The 23649-nt window shown below is 42.7% G+C and overlaps 5 protein-coding genes across 10 annotated transcripts; 4 read left to right on the top strand and 1 right to left on the bottom strand.

Annotated features, from left to right (window-relative positions):
* Positions 1 to 249: 249 nt before the first annotated feature.
* RB195_002297 (uncharacterized protein) lies at positions 250 to 1386 on the top strand (the record flags this gene model as incomplete). Its single annotated transcript, XM_013448763.2, has 4 exons — positions 250 to 328; positions 517 to 644; positions 828 to 923; positions 1285 to 1386. The coding sequence occupies 4 exons, from the start codon at positions 250 to 252 to the stop codon at positions 1384 to 1386; spliced, it is 405 nt and encodes a 134-aa protein (XP_013304217.2).
* Positions 1387 to 1564: 178 nt separating this feature from the next.
* Positions 1565 to 12129, top strand: RB195_002296 (uncharacterized protein; the record flags this gene model as incomplete). 2 transcript variants are annotated; one of them, XM_064199484.1, is made up of 9 exons in its annotated part: positions 1565 to 1669; positions 2522 to 2591; positions 2640 to 2679; positions 2754 to 2835; positions 5753 to 5854; positions 10481 to 10653; positions 10722 to 10864; positions 10963 to 11331; positions 11408 to 12129. In XM_064199484.1, 9 exons carry the CDS (start codon positions 1565 to 1567, stop codon positions 12127 to 12129), a joined length of 1806 nt encoding a protein of 601 aa, XP_064055364.1. The 2 variants fall into 2 exon arrangements, with proteins under 2 accessions (XP_064055364.1, XP_064055365.1); XM_064199483.1 differs by having other exon boundaries at positions 2522 to 2679; positions 11053 to 11295.
* Positions 12130 to 12404: 275 nt separating this feature from the next.
* On the top strand, positions 12405 to 18644 carry RB195_002295 (uncharacterized protein; the record flags this gene model as incomplete). 4 transcript variants are annotated; one of them, XM_064199481.1, is made up of 10 exons in its annotated part: positions 14932 to 14940; positions 15037 to 15147; positions 15210 to 15334; positions 16475 to 16553; positions 17048 to 17168; positions 17748 to 17824; positions 17886 to 17997; positions 18064 to 18156; positions 18273 to 18370; positions 18507 to 18644. In XM_064199481.1, 10 exons carry the CDS (start codon positions 14932 to 14934, stop codon positions 18642 to 18644), a joined length of 963 nt encoding a protein of 320 aa, XP_064055361.1. The 4 variants fall into 4 exon arrangements, with proteins under 4 accessions (XP_064055362.1, XP_064055363.1, XP_064055361.1 ...); XM_013448762.2 differs by lacking the exons at positions 14932 to 14940; positions 15037 to 15147; positions 15210 to 15334; positions 16475 to 16553 and having other exon boundaries at positions 17039 to 17168; XM_064199480.1 differs by lacking the exons at positions 14932 to 14940; positions 16475 to 16553; positions 17048 to 17168; ... (3 more) ...; positions 18273 to 18370; positions 18507 to 18644 and adding exons at positions 12405 to 12904; positions 13213 to 13495; positions 14194 to 14304 and having other exon boundaries at positions 15210 to 15365.
* Positions 18645 to 18893: 249 nt separating this feature from the next.
* On the bottom strand, positions 18894 to 19451 carry RB195_002294 (uncharacterized protein; the record flags this gene model as incomplete). Its single annotated transcript, XM_064199479.1, has 3 exons — positions 18894 to 18967; positions 19195 to 19380; positions 19433 to 19451. The coding sequence occupies 3 exons, from the start codon at positions 19449 to 19451 to the stop codon at positions 18894 to 18896; spliced, it is 279 nt and encodes a 92-aa protein (XP_064055360.1).
* Positions 19452 to 21466: 2015 nt separating this feature from the next.
* Positions 21467 to 23446, top strand: RB195_002293 (uncharacterized protein; the record flags this gene model as incomplete). 2 transcript variants are annotated; one of them, XM_064199478.1, is made up of 3 exons in its annotated part: positions 21467 to 21555; positions 21695 to 22948; positions 23017 to 23446. In XM_064199478.1, 3 exons carry the CDS (start codon positions 21467 to 21469, stop codon positions 23444 to 23446), a joined length of 1773 nt encoding a protein of 590 aa, XP_064055358.1. The 2 variants fall into 2 exon arrangements, with proteins under 2 accessions (XP_064055358.1, XP_064055359.1); XM_064199477.1 differs by having other exon boundaries at positions 21695 to 23017; positions 23155 to 23446.
* Positions 23447 to 23649: the final 203 nt, after the last annotated feature.

Here is a 23649-nt window from a genome sequence, read left to right as displayed (position 1 = left end):
GATATGTTCTTGAGTTCCATTACCTTTACGTTACCCTTCTGTCACACAGCCCAAACGTTTTTTTTAAACCCATTTTCGGTGAAGGAGAGTGAGATGGTGAACGAAAAAAGTGCAGGCAGAATGCGAATTGAAAGATTTCCGTGCTACAATCCATTTATAGCGCGCCGCTGATAAGAACAACAATAGATCCGTAGTTGATGAAAACAGAATAACGGTGGTTTAGCTTGTACGGTCAGTATCTTGAGACAAATGATTGTTGGTCGATGTAGTGGTGCTGGAGGTCGACAACTACTACATCAATTCTCAAGTTGTCGAGCACTAGAGCAAGGTATTTAATTCTTCTTTCCTTCACTTCTGGTGTAATTTCAATACATTTATTCAATTTCAAACAGCAGGAGAAGAGCCACATATTCTAGGAAATGTGTTTCTTCACCGTCACAATTCTTCGTTTTGTTGTTCCTTTTCCGCACGTTTATGCTTTTGTTTATTCTAAATTGTTCTAAATGGACCGTTAAGAGCGAGGAAATGCATGGCGTGCCTGTCTTGGGAAGATCTGCCGTACCCAATATCTTCGTCATTATCCAGTTAAATTGATTCGACCTGATGGATCAAGTGTTGAAATTCGTTACCTTGAACCGAGAGCAGTGAGTTTTTGATGCGAAATGATCACAAGTTTGGTGTATATAAACACATGTCATCCGTGTACAAGAGTATCTTCAAAGTATATAAACCAAAGTAGTTAAGCGAAGAGCTGGTGTCGGAAAACATCGGAAATCGAGGATTAATTGGATATTTGAAGTGATTTGAAGGAATATCTACTTCAACAGGTTGTACGACTACCCGTTGATGTCAACACTTTGAGTGACGATGAAAAACGGCAACGACTAGCAGCAAGGAAACCAAAAACAATGAAGATCGTTCAGGTTAGATATCCTACAATTCTTCATGGCTTCATTTAGAGCCGCCAAACTTTTCCACTCTCCTTTTCTAATATTTACTTTCTCATTACATTCTTTATCTACAACTTTTTGTGCTGCTTCCTAATAGGAAATATAGTGCTTCGCGCTCAGATGTTTTCAAATGAAGAGCTCTGAAATGTGATTTTAAAAGTGGAAATGAAGACTGCAGCACATAATGTGAAGGCTTCGATAACATTTCTCAGCTTAATTGGTCTGGTTTTTAGTCTCGCCACATTCATTTATTCTGCCTGTTTGATGCTTACGCCTGCTTGATTACGTAAGATATTTTTAAGTCCATTTAGCCTAATATTCGTGAATATTATAGGAACAAATCGACGATAACTTTGATGCCACCGAATATATGAAGTTTTGGAGTCCACAGGATGTACTCGAATCAAAGCCCAAGAAGGTTCAGAAAATGAAATAATCTTTTAATGATAAAATGTTTGGGGCACTTATTATGTTAATATTGTTTATTGGAATGAATCTTATTGTGATTTTTTGTGTTTGATTTGAAATTGGTTTGGTCATCTCACCTATGTACAGCTTTACTCGCTGCAGTTTTTCCTTTATTATATAAGTATTTATTTTCATTCTCATTGGGCATGGCTCCGGAGTACACAATCTTATTACCAACATTCAATGAATCCGAGAACCTTCCGATTTGTTTATGGCTGATTGAAAAATGCCTTAAATTCGTGAATCACGAGGTGTGTTCATTTGTTGTGGTTTTTTTTTTAATATGCTTAAGATGCTATGCCATAGTATATTTTAAAATATGCTGTGAATAAGAAAAAGTGAGTCAGCTGTTAGAGGAGCTTGTGTTGCTTGAAGGTATCACCCCACGAATCTGGGGTGGTACGGTTCCAGGTGGGTTATGCCTATACAGAGTCGTAGATTGTGTGGAGGAGAGTGATCCGTCCGTTTCTCCCTGTATCATTGGAAATGGACGACCTTGGAATGCTGTTCCTTGTGACGGCTTATGTTGCAATGCGCAACGTTTCCGCCCAACCCCGCCCCGCCTGCGATTCGTCGAAAACCCATTCGGACGACTCGCATGCGGCAGGCGGCGCGCTACAATTGAGGACGTCGCTTCCGGGGTTTTCTGTCTCCACTGATACAGGAAGAAATGGACGGAATCACCCCTCTTTCCGTAATCTACGATCCCGTATACGAATAATCCACCTGAAATCCGTACCACCTCAGATTCGTGGGGCGATGCCTTTAATGCATTCTACCATCACCACAAGCATATTCCACCGTAATTTTCTTCTAAATGAATGAAGTCAATGAGGTCGCGTTAAAGCAAGGTGTTTCAGAAATCGCTCATAGTGCTGGGAATATTCAGATACCAAAGGTCCACGAAGAATATTTCCTAAAATCCTGAACTCTGAAAACCAATTAGTTTAGTGGGGAAGATGTTGTCAAGTCAAGAGGTGAAATCTCAAACTCGTCTCCACGCTCTAAGAGTCGGATCTCTAGTTCTCTAATCGATCGGATTAGAAGCAGCTACATCACCTTCATGAAGGAGGGAGTGCATAACACAAGATCAAGAATTTCAGGTGATTGTAATCGACGACGCGAGTCCAGATGGAACACAAGAGGTAGCGGAACGGTTGCAGAAAGAGTATGGTGAGGAGAAAATTGTTCTCAAACCGCGACCAGGAAAGTTTGGCTTAGGCACAGCATATATCCACGGTCTGAAGTACGCGCGAGGAGAGTGAGCTTTTTGGATTGTTCTTCTCCAAGTTTTTAATTTCTGTTCTTCACTTGTGTACAAGGACCCGTTTATAGATTCATCATTTTAATGGACGCGGATTTGTCTCACCACCCGAAATTTATACCAGAAATGATTGAGCTTCAAAAGAAGGAAAATGTACGTTATTAAATTTTAATTAAGTTTCTTAGGCAAGGTATATTTTAAAGAGATGTTCCTATTTTTTGTCTCGGAAAGTTGCGAGTGATAGTATGAAATGATTTCTGCTTCCCCTTTCCCCTCGACAACTTCCCTGCTAACACGTTGTTAGCTCGTAAAATCAGTCCTAGTTGCTGACCTTCTTCCTTTCTTTCTTTGAAGAAATAACCAGATTTTGGCTCGGGAATGCGAGAGCGAGAAGACTTTCACTTTCTGTAATGAGGGACGAGTTCGCCTGCACTGTCCTTTTCTTGCTTCTGGTTACTCTCCAGTAGAATTTGATCTTTGCTCCACAAGACCATTATTGGATTCTATGCTGTTGATGCAAGGATGTAGTTTGTCCATATTAAAACTTTTAAGCGCAGCAGTAATATGTGCCAGATTTTCATTTGGGGAAATTTAGACATTCTTTGTTCCCTCCCCCATTAACAATCTTAAATGCATTACCCCACGAATCTGGCGTGGTACGGATTTGCGCTGGAATATACCTATATCGGGTCGTAGACTACGAATACCGGGGTGGTTTTGCTCATCTCTCCCTGCATCACTGTAAACAGCCAGCCCCTGAATGCTGTTTTGTACGATGTCTTCTATTGCAGTGCGCCACCCTTGCACACGGAGCCTCCGTTACTGCCTATCGGGGCAGTCCAAATTGATTTTCAACGAATCGCAGGGCGGAGACGGCGTAAGGGGTAGAGCGTTGCAATAGATGACGTCGTACAAAACAGCATTCTGGAGGCGGCTGTTTGCAGTGATGCAGGGAGAGATCAGCGAAACTACCCCAGTCTCCATAATCTACGACCCGTATACGGATGCTCCACCTATATCTGCACCAACGCAGATTCGTGGTATGCTGCCTTTAAACGGCTACGCCGGCGGTCGCGTCGCGGCACGCTGGCCCGCTGCCACTTCTGCCAAATCGGCGGTCCCTCACAAGCGTGAGGGGCTCCAGTGTTAAAAGGTAATCGTAGCTATTCGACGTGAGGTAAATAGGTGAAAGTGATAATTTCTAATCTCGATATACCTGCTACATTAATCTCCAAGTCCTCTCTTCTTGAAATCTCGGCATTTGGTAGCGTATTTATGTTTTCTTCTTATGCCAACGAGGTTTAAGTGAAACTTTTTATTGGCCTGGCGTTTCGACAAACTCGTCTTTTTCAAAGGCCTGGAAATGGTTCGAGGTCTTTGATACTATACATATCCCATCAAACTCCTCCTCTCTCCTCGCCAAACTTCAATATTGTTCCAAGTACACTACGCAAGACCTTAAAAGGAAAACAACTGACCAGTTTCAAAATGAGTGCTTATCCAACCAATGACTTGTTGCCGTTCGTCACTCTCTGTGAGCTATAAGATTGCCCCACATGCAGTTTCTTAACGTTATCCAGACACCAGTACTTAAGGATACTGCACTGTGGATCTCATTCGCCTTGGTGACAATCTTTAAGAACGCGGTGGTTTACCAACTCCGCTAGTCGGTGAAACTGCTCAGTTGTTTTCCTTTTAACGTCTTGCGTGGTGTACTTGGAACAATATCGAGGTTTGACGAGGGAGAAGGAGTTTGATGAGATATGCATGGTATCAAAGACCTCGAACCATTTTCAGGCCTTTGAAAAAGACGAGTTTGTCGAAACGTCAGGCCAATAAAAAGTTTCACCTAAACCTCGTTGGCATAAAAAGAAAACATAAATAGCTGCCTATTCTAGCTTTAATTGTTTGCTAACTAAAGTAAGTTATTTCTAGGTATGTATTCTATGCTGTGACTTCTTTCTCACTCGAATAGTCTTTATTTCTTGACATGTGCTGGCATGGAGTTGTTTTTGGCAGAAACGTTAATGATTCGTGGCTTCTACAGCTCACGGCTGGCACAATCCTCTCTGTTAACGCATTCTTCATGTAGTTGGAAGTTGGGTTTCTTTTACGAGTTATTGCCATATGCCCACACATTTCCAATAATGTTTATCTCTCCCTTTTAGAAATTGCATTCCACCGTACTCTCCTTCTTCGTTTTTTCAAAGGCCTGATAAACATCATTGGAAATGTGTGGGCACATGGCAATAACTCGTGAAAGAAACCCAATTTCCAACTACATGAAGAGTGCGTTAACAGAGAGGATTGTGCCAGCCGTTAGTTGCAGAAGACAAGAATCATTAACGTTCCTGCCAAAAAGACTCCATACCAGTACCATAGTATGTCAAGAAATAAAGACTATTCAAATGAGAAAAAGTGACAACATAGAAAACATATATAGAAATAACTTATTTAGTTATCAAACACTTAAAGCTAGAATAAACAATGTAGCAGGTGTAGCAAAGTTACAAGTTATCACTTTCACATATTTACTTCGGATCGAATAGCTGCGAGTGCCTTTCAACACTAAAGGCCCTCACACTTGTGAAGAGTCGCCGATTTGGCAGAAGTGGCAGCGGGCCAACGCGCCGCGACGCGACCGCTTGCAGAGTAAGTAGTTTTGGGTAGCGCTTAAGTAGTTTTGGGTGCCACCCACTTCAAGTTGTACTATGAGACCCAACAGTGGGCTTAGGATTTTCTTTGTTGGGCGGATAGGGCGTTTGATCACTTACGTCACGTTCGATTTGATCCTTTGAGACTCCGAGGAAGGCGATTTCGCCTAAACGTGAACCAATGATAGAGAATTGTGAAATTGTGTGAAATTGTGAACTACGCATCCGGCTCAAATTAAGAACACATACCAACTTTTTGTTAAAGTTGAAGGCTCAGGCGACTAAAACTGTTCTGTAATAGTCTCGCAACATAATGTTGTTATTATCGAAACTTAAGTTGATCTGTCTTAAGTTGATTATGTGGTGTCTATTGCTGTCATGTTTTTCTTTTTTAGTTTAAAGAAACTGTTTTACAGCTGGACATCGTGACGGGGACACGTTATGCGCTTGGTGGTGGGGTCTCTGGGTGGGATGTCAAGAGGAAAACTATTAGCAAGGGAGCAAATTTTTTGGCACAGGTAAACCTTTCTAAGCAAACCAGCTAGAGTCAATCAGAAGAGGTTATTTAGAGATAGTGGAGAGGAGCTAATATGACAGAACAAATCAAAGAGGTATGACGGAAAGATGTTGGTATCTTTGTTAGTAAATGAGCTTTAGTGAACGAAGCAGGCTTCATGAGTTGGAAGGAGGGAGGATTGCCCACGAAAAAAAGTGTAGGAGAAGAAATACAAGAAAAAGAGAATTGTGGAAAACAACTAAGAAATATTCTTGGTGGGAATCTATGATCAGTCCATATGCTGTGCAAATGGCACTACACATCTGAAAATTGCTACAAAGGATAAAGTTTCTGGCGTAAATCAATCCGTATGGGGTGCGCCCCCACGTTCACTTTAATTCAGCATCGTTTGACGTTTACGAACGTGCAACAGTCCTATACAGCGACTTGCGGTGGCTAGCCGATGTGTCACGTCAGTGTTTTTATCCTCCCAGACAAGTCTGGTACCAACTTATCGACCCGGAGGGAAAGGCTTGGTGAGCACTACGGCGGATACCTCCGATCGATCGTGCAGGCACCATAAAATTGCTATAATAGGCAGAAAAGATGCGGTTAGACATCAGTATTCAAACGTGGGCGTATTTCAGTTTTCTTCAAACTCATCTTGAATATTCTACTATCTTCGGCTTTGAGAAAGTCACGAGGTAAGTGCTCCAAACATCATGCAGTTCTATAGAAAAAGTTATTGAACATGAGCGAAAAGGTTCTATGTTGAATTTTTATGTGTAATGTAACTTAAAATCACCAGTTTCTTCGCCAATAGGTCTGACGTACCAATATTTGCTAGACGTTAACTTGGTTTCGTTTCTGAGGACCCGAATACAGAAGATCACGTTGGCGTCTATGTGTTTTCTCCTTAAGCTGTCCTAATTTTTTGAGACGATCGTTGAAGATAGTCACCGTTAGATCTGCAGGGTTTTTTTTAAATAACATACTGGCAAAGATATCCTGCACCTTTTCGAGCTTTGCTATGTGCACCTTCTCTGAAGGGCTCCAAATATGAGAGCCAAGGCGAGGTAAGACAAACGATTTGTGTAAACGAGTGAGAATAGTTTTATTGTTGGGCAATCCGGATTAGTCGGAAAAGGGAAGTGTGTTTTTTGTACAATACGAACACTATGTCCTGAGAAGTTGAGATTATCATCGGCAAAGGTTCCTAAGTTTTACAGATTTATAAGTGTTAAGAGTTACTCCATTCATGCTATACTCAGCCACATCCTGTCGTAGTTAATGTGCATATCCCTTTTGGAAGCTCAGTCAGACATACTATCTAGTGATGTTCGAAATGCAGCACGTACTTCATGGTAATTCTCATTATCATATACGCCGCAAATGTTAATGTCATCAGCGTACATTTCGACTCTCACAAGCAAAGAAGTTCTGAGCCTATTTGTTAGGTCGATTGTGTAGATAAGAAACAAGAGAGGACTCCACCCAGTGGATCAAGGGGATTTGGCTGAGAATCATCATATTTTTCATGTTAAGATAAGAGGGAATTCAATCTAAAAGAAACAACAAACACAGTGCTCCAACATATTGGAGTTTAGAGATTACTTTAGAGTGATATATTTTATCGAAGACTTTTGACATATCAACATATACTGTATCTATCGAATTACTTTGGTTTAGAGCTAGAGACTAGTCGAAGGCACTATCAGTTAGGTTACTAGATGTCGGTGCCCCTGTAATAAATCCATGTTGTTGAGTGGGAATCAGATGAGACTTTTTTTGAGCCAAAATAAAAGTTTATTCTTGATTATTTTTCCCATTACTTTCACTGTCGTTGGTAATAAGATAATAAGACGGTAATTGTTCAGCAAATTGGTACCTGGAAATCTTGGAGTTGAAGTGACAATGGTGTTTTTCCACCTCAGGTACTTCACCTAATAATATTGAGATGTTAAAGATATGAGCTAGAGGAGGAGATAAAGTAGCAACACACTCCTCGTATAAAGTAGGTGGGATTTCATTGTACCTTTCACTACCTGACAGTTTAAGAGATTTGAGGTATTTGTCGATATCAGAAGGATGGAAAAACATGTTACTGCACTACTGCTGGGGTGGTATCGCTGCAGTCTAAAGAAAAGATATTGGCAAGATGCATAGCTAGAGCTTTAGCTTCATAAGCGTCTGTAACATATGTAGCTCCTATCTGATCCACGAGACTCAAAAGCCTTCCATTTCCCTTCATTTTGTATCTTAAGGTGTAAGTAGAAAGGCTTCATGGATTTTCTGCGCGATAACTGCCGTTCCCGATAAGCAAGGTATCTTCTCATATGGAAGTCAATGTCAAAAGATACTTTCTTACATAATGAATTACGTAGAGGGTGGATTAACTCCTCAAAAAGAAGTTTCCTTTGAGAGTACAAAGTTATTAGCTGACGTGGTAGTTTCAAGGAAAAAAGCGAGGAAATCGAAAGGAGCAAATTCGGCCAGACCCTCGTAAACCCTTTTGCAGAATCTAAAGTAGATGTCAGAACTTTATTCGTTTCCCGGTGTCCCTCGCTTAACGTCGGAGATAAGCCATAGCTCGCTACTGTAGACCACTCACTCTCACTGACTTCTAAAGGTATATGGCGTCGGTGCGCCAATCCGACGCCGGTGGGCCCGTCGTAACCCTTCTATAAGTATCTGGCGCCGGGTGGACCCGTCGCACCCCCTTTTTCGAATTTCGTGACACACACACATACACATACATACATACACATACACATACACATACACATACACATACACATACACATACACATACACACGGACTAAGCTCGTTATTATATACCAGTCTGAATGTGAATGACTTTCGGTGGTTTTAGCTTCGCTTCCCTTCACTGATCAATGAAAGTTAATAGTAGTGGTGTTTTTTTTTTGTAAAATTAGATTTGTATTTTTTTAACAACGCTTTCCTTCTTTTCTTTATAATATAAATTAAGGCGAAAGATTACGGAGTTTCCCATCTAAACGCGTCAATTCTACTTTCAGAGAATATTCGACCATCAGCTACAAACTCTCCTTCGATACAGGAATAATATAGATACAATTTGAAAGCATTACTCGAAGTCTGGGCATTCCTTCTGATTTACCCCAATAGTTATCACAGAGTTTTGTTTTAACATAAAATGACGCGAAAGACATCACCCTACTTATAAAGATAACGTTCCACGTCAGATCACATAAACATCTTGCTACTATTTAAGCAACCATTGCATGCGTGTTTCCACTTTCTGAGAACGGCATACTACAAACTTGAGGCGAAGAAAGAAGGAAATAGGCACGCGGAGGAGTCATAAAGGTGAAGAGCAAAGCGCCAAGTGGTCACGGCTATGAAAAGCCTCCAACCATTTATCTTTTGCGTCATGTACACTAAGTTATTGCGCACCAACGACCGGGTCCACCGACGCCGGTGGATCCACCGCACCCCCTTATATAGATATCTGGCGCCAGTGGACCGGTTGCACCCCCTTCTATAGATATCTTACGCCGGTGAACCCGTCGCACCCATTTTATAGCGCCAACGACGTGCCAATCCAACACCGCGGGACCCGTAGCAACCCATTTTATAGCTATCTGACCTCAGCGCACCAATCCGACGCCGAGTGGACCCGTCGCATCCCCTTTTTCGAATTTTGTGACACACAGACAAACACACACACACACGCACACACACACACACACACGCACACACAAACACACACACACACACACGGACTAAGCTCGTTATTATATATCATGATCATGATCGTGATCATGATATCATGATATTATTATCATATTATTATTATTATTATTATTATTATTATTATTATTATTATTATTATTATTATTATTATCATTATTATTAATTATTAATTATTATTATTAGAGTGGGTGTAATGTACCGGTTAGAGGTTCCGCTTCCTGCACGATCGATCGGAGGTTCGAATCCGCCCCAGTGCTCGTCAAGTCTTTCATCCCTCCGGGGTCGAAAATTGGTACCAGACTTGTCTGGGAGGATAAAAACACTGACCTGATATGTTTTGTGATAGTGTGCCTGCGAGGTTTTTAGATGCAACTCTTTATTTGCCTGACTCCAATACCATCGCATTTGTCGAACACGCACTTTCCTTGAGCGATTACGCAGTGCGAGAGTTGAGGGCAACTGCACAATAGAGTCCTTTGATGTGACCTCACTCTACACGAATGTAAAAAACAGGCGCTGCAAGCTCTCTCTGAGACGATAGATTTATATGGTAACAACTTGGAAACATATGGACTTAGTAAATCTCGAATAATAACACTTATCAAGCAATGCGTGAATTGTAATATCTTCGGGTGGTCAGGTAATTATTTCGCACTACTGAGAGGGCTAGGGGGTATTGTATGTATCCTCCACCACGTTTTACCGCCTCATAGTGGCGTGGAGGTGACAATGGGCGTCGAACTGCGCACAGCGGAAGTTCGTCCTCAGGCAGGGTCTCCCAAGCTGAGAAGGAGTTCGACACATCCGACATTCCGACTTCTCGGAATCCGAAGCCTAACTAAGAGTAAATCACTGCTAAGATTCACCACCGTCTTGGCAAAATGTCGCAAGGTTGCTCCCTGATCCATATAGGTTGGGTGTCGACCCGTGGTGAAAGCGAAGCTCGCCGTGGCATGGCTGCTTAGTTTGGGGAAAAGTCTTTTTGCCACTCCAGCATATACACTGCCTCAGTACCCTGCACACTGGGCCCTGCCGTCTCAGACGTCGGACGGTATGGCGACCGGTGAGAGGCGATCAAATCTCAGGTTGCTCAGGACGTCATTGATTCTGGACCAAGCGATACACGCATGACTCGCCATGGAGACTGTTTCAGACTGTGTACCTACAACGCGAAAACAGTGTCCACAGACGCTGACCTGCATGCCCTTCTCGGAGCTGCAGAGCGTATCAAATTTCACGTGATTGCTCTGCAGGAGACCAAGTGCAGAAGGAGCGACGTACGACAGATGAATGACGGTACACTCATTTGTGGAGAGAAGGTTCCGTCGGGAAATGTAGGCGGTGTTGGTTTTGTTGTGCACCCATCTGTCGTCCATCTCGTCGATTCTCACGAGATCCTGTCACCTCGTCTGGCCATTCTTCCCTCCGCCCTCTGCGCCAAAAATCCATCAGTATCATCAACTGCTATTCACCAACATCAGCAGATGATGATTGCGAATTGGACGCGTTTTACGAGGAGCTGGAGGAAGTAGTCCGCAGCGAGAAGTCCTTCTACAAATTCGTTGTCGGAGACTTCAACGCAAAACTAGGAAAGGCCACAGAAGAGGAATACGGGATTGGAAGATTTGGACTAGGGGACCGGAATGAAAATGGCAATCGTCTCGCCGAGCTGTTGTCCGCCGCTCGCCTCCTTCATGGGAACTCTCTTTTCATGAAAAAAGATCATCGTCGGTGGACATGGGAATCGCCCAATGGCGCGACTCGTGCGGAGATCGACCACATACTCACCAACCGGAGGTGGTGTCTACTTGACGTCTCAGTAGTACCATTCCTTTGTAGTGGTTCTGATCGCCGTCTACGACGACTACATACTCGAGGACTCCTTGTCTCAAGGTAACTGGGACATCGAGAAGGGCCCAAACGTGGACTACGAGATGCTGCTCGGAGGATTACGAGCCTGTGCTGAGCGTGCCTCGAAGCCACGCACGACAAACTTTTATCGAATTTCGAAGACCACCAAGGAATTGTTGGAAGGAAGAAGGGCTTTGAGGCTTGATCCGAATGCATCGCACATTGAGCGGTTAGTAGCAAAAACTAACTGCAGAAAAGCGTTGCAGGAGGATCTTTTGAAATACAGGCAGAAGAAGATTCTAGAAGCAGCACAAAGAAGAACGAGTCTAAAGAAGAGCCGCAGGGATCTCCGCGAATATAATATTCCGCTAACAGCCTTGCTGAGCGAAGACGGGACTCGCACGTCTTCTCGTCGTGAGATGGAAATCATTATGGAGAGGTTCTACTCGAACCTTTTCCGTTCATCAACTCCTGTGTCAAGCCCAATCATCCCCACTGGCGAAGCTCCACCACGGATTCTCCCTTTGGAAGTACGAGTCGCTATCAAGAGCATGAAACCTGGCACAGCTCCCGGACCTGATTTTATATCAGCAGATTTTCTTTGGGCTGATGGCCATCCGCTTCATGTAATCTTAGCAGCGCACATGACATCCTACCTTCAGAAAGAAAGGATCCCAGACCAGTGGAACACCTCGCGAACCGTTTCATAAGAAAAGTGACCGAGAGGTCCTTCAGAACTACCGTCCGATATGCTTGCTGAGCGTGTTATACAAAGTATTCACCAAGATCATCCTCACGCGCATATCTAGGACGCTGGATGAAGCCCAGCCTCAAGAACAAGCTGTTTACGGCTGCATTGCAATGAATAATGAAATCACTATCCTGGGAAGAAAGGGGCATACATGTTGATGGAAGATTTCTTTCGAACCTTCGTTTCGCAGACGACATCGTTCTCTTTTCGAGCAGTACCAATGAAGCAGAAACGATGCTCAACGAATTGAACGAAGCAGGGAAGAGAATAGGACTGCGAATAAACAGAAAGAAGACACAGTTCATGAAGAACGCCTACTGCGAGGACGGAGGGGTACAATTTGAAGGCTCCCAAATCGTGGAAACTTCGTCATACGTATACCTCGGGCGTTCTATGAACATGGAAAACGACTTGAAAGAAGAACTGAATAGAAGAATGAGAGCAGCATGGGCAGCATTCGCAGCCGTCAGGGAAGCTACGGACCAACTGACGGACCAAGATCTTCGTGCCCATCTGTTCGACTCGACAGCTCCTCCAGGGCTCTGTTACGCAGCGGAGATGTGGGCAAACACCGCTGCCACGTCTAGGAAGCTACTTACTACCCACAAAGCCCTTGAGAGATGTCTTCTGAAGTTTAACCGGCGCATACAATACCTAGCCGGTCTTCGCAGCTCCGACTTAAGAGGAACCCGTCTTCGCGACCCAGCGGAATATGTATCGAAAGCAAAACATAGGTGGGTCGGTCACATCATGAGAAGAATCGACGATAGATGGACTAAAAGAACGCTAAAGTGGATTCCAAGAGATGCTAAACGCCCTCGAGGGAGACCGCCAACGAGATGGGGTGATGTGTTCGCTACACGGATGGACTAGCTGAGAGCTCAGCTGGATACGGCTCAAGGACCTCGTCAACGTCACTCACGAAACTTAAGAACATCATGGTTGACAATGGCGAGGGAACGAAATGAGTGGAAAAGATGCTGGGGCCCGCACGTCCAGTGAAGACGGGCCATCTAAGTATCTAAGTAATAATGTATTGCAGATATATTGACGACTGTTGCATTGTAACATCAACACAGTCCGAAATGGAAGAGTGTTTCCGAATACTCAACCAGCAATCGCAATATATAAGACTCACACGAGAAACCCCAAAAGAAGGATGGCTTCCTTACCTCAACATACAAATAAGCACTTCAAACGGCATTATTAGAGTAAAGTGGTATCGCAAAGAAAGTTGCAAGAACATCATATTGCACGCCAAATCTGCACATCCGACTGCAGTAAAACGCGCAGTGATTCGTGATATGTTCAAAACCGCTAGTGAAGTATGCACTGGCAACCAAGAACGACACGAATCACGAAGATTAGCCTTGAAAATTGCATGTGCTAATGGCCATACATTACGCCCCCGTTACCGAAGAACCCGCACTGTAAATAGCAATATTCCGCGCGAAAACAAAATTTCTCTTTGTCTTCCTTTTATCTCTGACAGTGTCAGTGCCGCTGTTCAGCGCAGCATTATCCAAGCACAATTACAAGATGACGTGATCTTGGTAAATATCCCAAATGTAAACATCAAAAGCCAGCTTGTTAGAAACAGACTACATGATAGATACCGCATCTGTGAAAGATGTGTTATTTGTCCTCACGGAAAAACAGGCGACTGCGCACAAATGGAGGTAATATATGAAATTGAGTGCTTGATGTGCAGTGCAACTTATATTGGGGAGACCGGTAGGAATTTTGGGGTGAGCATTAATGAACACATTTCAGGAAAACGACGAAAAAGTTTGATAACACCACTAGGAAGGCACAGGGGCCCACAACAGAAACGATTATGATGTGAAATGCGTTATACTGGCTCACGAAACAGAAATATCGGCAAGGAAGACGTTGAACGCGTTTTGGATTCTTAAATGAAACCCTTCAATGAATAATAGGAATGAATGCTTGTCGATAACGAATGAGTTCTTGCCACTTGTACCGCTCTGTGACCTATAACCGCCTGATATTCTGTGTGTAGATCAAATTATCTATATCGTCACCGGTGATCTACACGCAGCAATACTCATTCGCTGGTACACTGAGTGACAAGTGCGTGCTGCCAGCCGCGCCACGTCCGGCGGAACAACACGTAAGACTAATTTCAATGTAGATTTTCTTCTGTTTAGGTTTCTGTTTTCACTACCCTGAACGATTATCGAAACACTGACCCAGGGTAGTGTGGCACTTGATGGGATAAACGTAGCATTACTCCAGTCATCCCTTATTTAGGCTTCTGAAAACGGGGAAAGAGCCGAAACGTCAGACAAATAAAGAGTTCCATCTAAAAACCTCGCAGGCACACTATCACAAAACATAGACAGAATATGCCGAGGTTTGAAGACAAGAGAACATTCGAACTACTGACTTGACACATCGGCTAGCCACCGCAATTTATTGTATAGGCCAGTTACACGTTCGTAGACCTCAAACGATTCTGAATTGAGGTGAACGTGGGGGCGCATCCCAAGCGGATTGATTAACGCCAGCAACTTTATCCTTTTATCGTTATTATTATAATTATTTTATTATTATTATTATCCTTTCTTCCATTCTATTGTTATTATGAATATTTGAATACTTCCATTTTTGAACATGTTAGTAATGCGTTTGTCATCAAGTCAAACATATAGTCCATTTCATGACAAAATGAATTCAACGAATTTGAGTATTTGCGTCTATTGTAAGCGGCTGCAACGTATTAGGTCTCAGTCAGTTGATGCTTCTGGTACTACTTTTGTTGTTGCAGCAATAACCGCAGCAACTTTTCCGAAACCCTAAAAAAGGTATAGACTCAAGTGTCTATTCTGCTTGACACTTTCAGTTTCTGCTTCATCCGGGAGTTTCGGATTTGACTGGTTCCTTTCGACTATATCGTAAGGCTGTGCTTGCAAAACTGATACACGAAAGTGTCAGCAAAGGATATGTTTTCCAGGTTCGTCACTTGATTGACCATCCAAAAATGAGTCGATTTTTCCAGGAGTACACTCGTTTCAGATGGAAATGATGTTTCGAGCGAGCAAAGGTGGATACAAAATTGGGGAAGTCCCTATAACGTTCGTAGACCGCTTTTTCGGCGAGTCGAAATTGGGGAGCCAAGAGATCATCGGCTATGTAAAAGGGTTGCTCTATCTGTTTTTCTGTGTCAACTAAGTGTTTATCAGGTTACATATCCATTCCATTCATTGGATGGTCGTGAAACTAATGTCCAATTCGCTGCTTTACAGCACACGCTTTCATTATTGCTTCAGTTGTTAAGAGTTGATGTGATATTTGCAGATGTGATATATTTGAATAAATTTTATTTATAATAACGTTGTTGGTCGCTGGTATTTTGAGATTCACAAACACAAGCGATTTGCGAACGCGAAGTATAAGTTAACAAGCTGAGCTAACAAGTGAGTGGAGCGGGTGGAAAGATCCAACAGCATTGGAAAACTACGCTTCCCTTGACTGGATGTTAGCCTCGATTCAAGTGTAGATTATATGGGACGTTCCATTCTTTCAAAACCGCCGTGCAGAGCAACATCAACACACAGATAGGTGAAAGGATAATAAAGAAGCCAATAATGATACGCTTTCGTATAAAGTGTAACGCCATGGTCTAGAACAAGAGAAAAACATTTGTGAGGTTTTCGTTTTTTGTCGAGCACGAAAAGTAACGCAGTCTTTACCACAACATTTAAACATTTCTTAAACTTCTAACTGAATACATTTCAACCATGCTTCCTAGAATAATAGTATACCAAAGGTTACCCGGGACGAATTTAGTGAAAAGGAAAAATCATATCAGGAAATGTTTATTGTCTAGATAATGGAATATTTCTACAATATACTTCTATTCTATATAATTTTATAGTTTCTACTATATGAATCGAGTATATTTTCTTTTATCTCAATCGAGTTCTGCTATTTTTTATGCACTATCGATTGCGTAAATAAACAATATGAGTGCGGTAAAAAGTAATTTATGTGCCAATACAAACCAGTCATTTATCCCATCCAGGTCCCAGAAGTTAAAGGAGAAAGATATTTCCAAAAATAAGTAGATTTTTTCCAAAAAGAATTTGAAGAGGAACTTGGAGGCAGGTGTATATTCTAAAGTACAAATTGGCAAAGATATTAAATTTCGTTAGGGAAGTGTTCAAAGTCTAGTATTTCCGGATTTGTGCTTTCTTAAGCTTTCTTTTTCGACTCTACTAGAGCATGCAGTTTAGATAGCGAAGAAAGTTATGCAGTTGATAAGAAGCATTGATTTCCAGGACTATTCGGCAGCAGCGGTGTTCTGATCCGTCTGCTACGTCCATTTCCCTCAACTCCCATTGCATTGCCTTTTTTGAGGTAAACTTTAAACTTGAATAGAAGATGAAGAAACTGAAAGCCTAAAATCTAATCAAAAGGTGTGTTTGCAATAATAAGAGCTTTGATTGGTCGTGATTTCTTCTGGCAGTTTTAATACACTTCATTATAAGAGCTAATTTATGCCGGTCTTTTAATCTTTGAAGAAACCGCATCTTTATTTAATGTTATGACTCTCGATTTTGATGAACACTCTACCCGATTCATAATTCACAGCTTCTGCTCGATATAGTTATACGACTTCTGCTGAAACAAAAAAAAGAACAAAATGGTTGGTCTCCGTAGTTTTCGTGATCTTCTTCTTCTGAAAAAAAAATACACTGAGTTCAAGTAAGCCCCAGTTCTCAAAACAAAAAAAAAACTGCAAAAATGTGGGATCCCTGTGATAATCTCATAGTATGCGTTTATAACTGATACCTTATGTTCCATATACCGATCTTGCGATCTTGCAATCTGTCCAGGGCCTCATGTTACAGATGTGGCTACTCGCTTTTGCCGTTCTCGTTGTTGGCGCATTTTCTGCGCCAGTTGACGTCTCACCTGAATGTGCTGCCTGTCAACTACTTACTATAGCAGTTAAGAAAAGTCTGGCTACAGGTAAATGGTCTAGTTGATATGATTTGTTGTGACCTCTAGTAGATCTGTGGCTAGAGGCCTGGTAAGAGGTGGTTTTTGAATCAGAGTGCCTACCTATGGGTTGTTCCATTTAAGATGTTGACAAAAAAAAAGAACTAAAAATAAGGTCCGTGCCGTGGGTTTTGGTTTGACTTTTGAAGTCTTCCTGTTCTTGAAGGATAAGAGCCTTCAATTATTCATGGGAAATTCGAGCTACAATGCCGATATAACTATTCGGAAAGCAGTCGGTAAGGTCAAAACAACCTCAAGCGTGGCGTAGTTGCGTACGCGGCTGCCGTCGAAATGGCGCGGTGGATCCCGATCATCGTTGGTTCTGCAGTCGAAGTAGAGTTGGCAGTGACGTCGTTCCTAAGCGTTGCCTAAATCGCGCAGCTCACAGCGCAACCATGTACGCAACTGCACCAGACGTCAGATCGTTCTGGCCCGACTATAGTATCAATGAGAATTGTTCGAAAATAGTTAATCTTATCTAGGGGGTATCATGTGAAAGGAGAACGAAGAGGATTTCTGGTAGTTCCCAGGAAATATTTTCTTATTCAGGAAAGAACCTCAAAATGATTCCCACAAAGCGTTGTTCGGATCTGCCAGAATGTCAGACATCGCTGACTGAGTGTCAGGTAAATCACTGCGTAAGTCATTGTCCGTAAGCGAATGAGGCTTGGGAATAAATGCTTTCAGATAGTTAAATCATTGTTGAGCGCTCCGACCACCAACATCACCTCAGCAATGAGGTTTAGCTTTCATAAAATGCACAATCACTTACAAAATGTTGTACATCAATGTGAACAAGGTAAATTAATCTAGAACCTCTCGCACTCATTAGAAACTATGCCTCAACCCACGTAAAATTGTACAGAACCGCAAGCCAAAGTTCTCGCTGACCAACCAGGTCCCGCTATCTGCACGCTATGCTTCTTGATCTACTACTTCTTCCAATTCATGAATAATGGTGGGTAGTGCTGTTGATGTTTGTTCCTAGATTCGTACTTGTCATTGCCCCCAAATGTTCGTTTATTCACTTATTTTACGGTCTTCCTTTCTTTTTGTTTCTCATAGCTAATTCAGGGATTCTCCAACTTCCCCTTCTACAACTTGTTCCTGATGCGATTGAGCTAACATGCCTAATAGTTATGAATCTTAACAATGAAATTACGCCGCCTGTGGTAAGTTCCAATTCGAAATAATTCCAACAATTCTTCAGTATATTCTCATCCAACATTGAAATCTTCATAGAACATGCGTAATAAAATTACAAGCGCTCGAAAAAATAGGCATCGCACAAAGAAATCCACTTTACAGTGTCAAGCATTGCTTGCCGACGGTGCACTTCCAGCACTTCTCAAGGCAATCGCTGACTCTATGGGTTCGTTCTATAATCTGATCGCTGTTCAAGCATTCGGATGTCCCACATATCAGACACTTTTTGGTATTTGTTAGAGAATACAAGTCTTCTTGTATATGTATTTCATTCTCGTTCTTAGCTCACATGAATTTGAATTTATCAAAGCAATTCACAAAAGATAACAACACTTGAGAGCAAGGGCGAGATACATTCTCGTTACAAATAACAATGTAACAACAATAACAACAACAACGGAGAACTCGAAGATCGGTCAAAGAACTTATCAGTGTAAATGTGCGCAAACACAAACTGGAATTGGGAAACGGCACAAAATATAGAACAAATCAATCATCAAATTTAATTTTCTTTCTTTGTGGAGTTCCACCGTTTCCTCCATCGAACGGCCGTTTGAAGCCACCTTAATGTTATTATGTCAGTAGAAAGACATTCATTTATAAACTTTCAGATGGTTCCTTCCTCCCAAAGAATGACCTACTACACGCTTGCAGTCAACAATCACAAGTCAATTGAAATTGAAGACACTAACATCTTAAACTAGCAGATAGGAAATGATAGCACTAATAGAGATAAGATTATTCTGTTAATTCAAAAATATCAAGTGGCCACATATCGTATTCTCAATACCTCGATCACCGCGACCGCGATTTCCTCCGAATCCGCCGCGGCTTCCTCGGTCTGAGAATCCACCGCGACCACCTCGATCTCCGGATCCACCGCGACTTCCCCGATCTCCGAACCCTCCACGACCTCCACCATATCCGCCTCTACCACCTCTGTCACCGCCAGATCCACCTCGTCCACCACGAAATCCTGGAACACAAAAAACTATTCACTTGAAGCGAGAAGTGAGACACAAAATAACCTGTTTGGTGTTGGTACATTCTAACAAATCAATTTTAGACGTCATTAAATAGAAGGTACGCAGAACCGAGAGTTGACCTATCAGAAAATGGTTGGATTCGAGTATCGTACTACTTAAATTAGTCGGAATTGAAAATGAAGCAACTAACGAAGTGTGGATGGCCTACAATGTAACTATCAAAATCCTGATCGTCCGAAAAAAAGAAATCAACATAAAAAAAAATCCTTCATATCCTTCTTGGATTATTTTCGTAGGTAGAAACATACATATACTAACATATAATACTCTAGAATACTATACTCTAGAAATAGAACATGCCTACCGAGAGAATAGACAGCTATCTCAAGTCCCTAGAGCTGTAGCTCCATTTCAGTACAGCATCTGTCGTACAGGGGATTGAACTGCACGTAAAATGTCCCCACAAATCACACAAATCATTGTCAAAGAATACCACAAGATGAATTGCAGGTCTATATTTGTGTAGAACTCTGCTCGGATTAACTGAACAATTACTTAACGATAGAAGAGCGGTTAAGGTGTCGACAAAATGCTCAAACACACAGGTGCACAGGTAAAGGTTTACCACAGCTAAAACCTACCACATAAAAGCTATACAGAGTAAACCTAATCGACTTTAACTGACCAAAAAACTACCAAACACGTTTTTCAATCAAGAAAGATGTTTCCTGATTATTCCTACAATCCCTTTACTGTAGCGAATTATAAGTAAGACACTCACGAAACTAACATCGAAAAAGTTCTTAGAAGCGAGTATTAGTCCTAGAATTTGATTCTGAAATTTATGGAGGCGAAATAAGCGATACCACAGGTTTAGGAAAATGGAAATAGATTTTGGAATCACAAAATCCGTGAATGAGGCGTTATGGCGTCTTACTACTGCACTGCTAGAGTCGTCACTAGCAGAAAGTTTTGCAAATCTTGAAAATTCCTGCTTCGTGCCTTCATACTACAACACTTATTTCCAGATGTTCACTTGCAAGATATCGCATAGTTCTTGATGTGTTATCACTAGTTGCCGCGTTTTCTTACACAAGTCACAGCCGCAAGGCTAGTAAAACAATCCCCTTGAACAAGTTTAAAGGGAAATTCAAAGAAAGCAATGCAGAAAAAGTCATCTGCTTCGAATTTTCTTTGCAGAGACGTGTATAACGTCAATACGATGCTCTCATAAGCTCTTATAACCGTTTAAAGGCATCACCCCACGAATCTGGGGTGGTACGGATTTCCGGTGGAGTATTCGTATACAGGATCGTAGATTATTGAGAGAAGGGTGATTTCGTTCATTTCTTCCTAATTGCCGTAGAAAACGGCCCGGAAGGCACGGCTTCGAGCGTTCCGGCGCATTATTTTCTACAACGTGTTCGATTGGAGCGCGACAGTCTTGTGCATGCGCCGCATCTTCCTGGCCGTTTTTTTTACGGCAGTTAGGAAGAAATGGACGGAATCACACCCTTCTCCATAATCTACTATGCCGTATACAAATACTCGACCTCAAATCCGTACCACCTCAGATTCGTGAGGTGATGCCTTTAAGTTTCTCTGCTCAGAGTGTGTAAATCACCAAATACATCAGTTCACATATGTTCTTGAATCGTTCATTCCATCAGAAGCATAAAAGCCTTCCTTGAATCTTGGCATAATGATTGAAACTATTCCGCTGTTAATGTGAAGCAAAAGCGAAGATTGTTAACTGTCATTATTACGGCTAACGTTTCGGCGTTGTCACCTTCGCCAGAGCTTGGAAAGTCAGAACCAACATATCCTCTCAAATGCCTCATCTATATCTAGTCATTATCCCCCAAGATGTTACACTCGAAAACAAAATCAAAAAGGCCCAAATCGTTGTGCTTACCTCAGTACCCGCGATGTTAGCGGACATCTGTGTGGTGGAATCGCTCCTCTAATACTAATTAGGATGCGACCCGCATACGAACCTGTAGATCAAAGGTCTTGGTACGGAGCCAACTCTTTTGTCACGATTGTGCAGTCATAATTTTGCTTGAGCGGCTGTCGATGGGTATTTTGATAGTCGAAGAAATGGAGATCTCCTGGTCTCTTGGTGTTCACATTAGAAAGATACGAGTGAGCAACATAACAACTAGGTATAGATGAGTTGAAATGATTTGTGATGCCAGTTCAGTGCACATATAAAAAACGACAGCGAAAAGTATAAAAATGCAAGTGCTCCTGACTCCAAAGCCATAGTAGATCTATGACTTGCCTGAATCAAAGTTTTCTCAGGGTAATCAACATCAAGGAACACTTCAAGATCTTGCTGAACCGGCTAGCACCGTCAGCTCCTGAACTGGATCACGTTCATAGACCGACATATGCGGTTAACGAGGAGCCACCGACCGAGTCGGAGGTCCTGGTCTGTATTCAGAAAATGAAGAATGGAAAATCTGGTGGAGACGATGGGATTAGCGCAGAAATGCTAAAATATCTTCCTCCGTCTGGGATTCGTGAGATGACAAAGATCATCCGTTCAATATGGATAAACGAAAGGATACCTGATTCGTGGAGACACACTATCATAATTAGCCTCCACAAGAAGTTATCCGTCACGGACCCAAGGAATTATCGAGGAATCTCTTTGCTGCGTGTTATGTACAAGGTCATAAGGTCACTGGAGCGCATTATCCTGGACCGACTCATTAAACATCGCGAAGAAATAACGCGCGACGAGCAAGCTGGCTTTCGTCCTGGCCGATCTACGATTGACCAGGTGTTCATCGTCAGGAGACTGATCGAAATCTGGCAGCGGTATTCGAAGCCAACGCAACTAGCGTTTCTGGACTTTGAAGCCGCGTTCGACTCTCCTCACCGAGGCCGTCTTCTCAACGCGCTTCGCGCCGATGGAGTACCAGGAAAGTTCGTTCGCTTGCTTGATGACATGAATCAACGAACAACTGCTGCAGTTCGAACACCAGCTGGATGTACAACACCGTTTGAAGTGGTAACTGGAGTAAGACAAGGGGCGGTGGCAGGATCCTTCCTGGTCAATTTCGCCATCGACGACATTATGCAAAGAACAGTCGACCAGTGTCCTGCCGACATTGTCATAGCACCATCAGGGTGCCCCTTCACTGACCTCCGGTACGCCGACGATGTTGTTATATTCGCGGAAAGCAGTACGAAACTTCAACATGTTGTAAACCTTGTATCGAAGCTGGCTGCAGCTTACGGACTACGCCTACTCCCTGATAAATGCAAGCAGATGTGGATCTCTTCGAGACCTCGAACGGGAATCAGGGTGGACGGACAACCGATAGAACTCGTCGATGAGTTCTGTTATCTGGGCTGTATGCTGAAGAACAACGGCAGCTGCGAGAGAGATGTTCAACAAAGATGCGCTAAGGCCACTTCTGCATTTAACTCCTTAACGAAATGTCTGTGGTCGACCCCCATCACCAACGAAGTCAAGCTGCGAGTCCATCTATCCGCAGTTCGCCCCATCATGATGTACGGATCGGAGACTTGGGCGCACCATCAACGGTTATGGAGAGGCTTGACTGCACGGAACGAAAGCTGTTTAGACGGCTACTTGGGTACTTTTGACCTAGGGTATGCCACAATGAAGATCTTTACGCAGAAATTGATGTGGTTTACCGGCGGATGACACGTGGAAGATATCAACATCTTGCACCGCCTTCGAAAGCGGCTAAAGTAAATCGTCTTCGCTTCTTTGGTCATATATTAAGGAGATCGGCAGATTGCCTTGTTCAACGAGTTCTGAAGAGTTCGTCGGGTTCGAGCTGGAAGAAGTCACCTGGCCGAAAACGGAAGTTCTGGACTGAGGTGGTAAAAGAGGACTTGAGGACACTCGGCGTGGATAGGCAGTTCAGGCAAGACGTAAGGTTTCGCAGAACATGGAATAGCGACGAATGGATTGATTCTGTGCAAGTTCTCGCAGAAGATCGAGATGGTTGGGCAGAGCTGTGTTCAAGGACGGCACACCTCGGCGAAGATGCGGGTAATCGCGTCAGGCGATGACATCAACCCGCCGATTAAGTCAAGTAAGTAAGTCAATCAACATCAAATGCAGAGTCAAGGCATTAAAAAGATACCAAATAGCATATATGCGAGTCGGTGATCCTATCCTCTTCACTTTTAGACGGTTGGTGAAGGGATCCTCATCACTTCAGCGGCACCACAAGAGCTAGACCCCTTCACCTGAGGGGGGTGGGAGGGATCCG

The sequence above is a fragment of the Necator americanus genome, chromosome IV, assembly GCF_031761385.1.
Source record: "Necator americanus strain Aroian chromosome IV, whole genome shotgun sequence".
NCBI lineage: Eukaryota > Metazoa > Nematoda > Chromadorea > Rhabditida > Ancylostomatidae > Necator > Necator americanus.
This window is presented reverse-complemented; position numbering and strand designations above follow the sequence as displayed.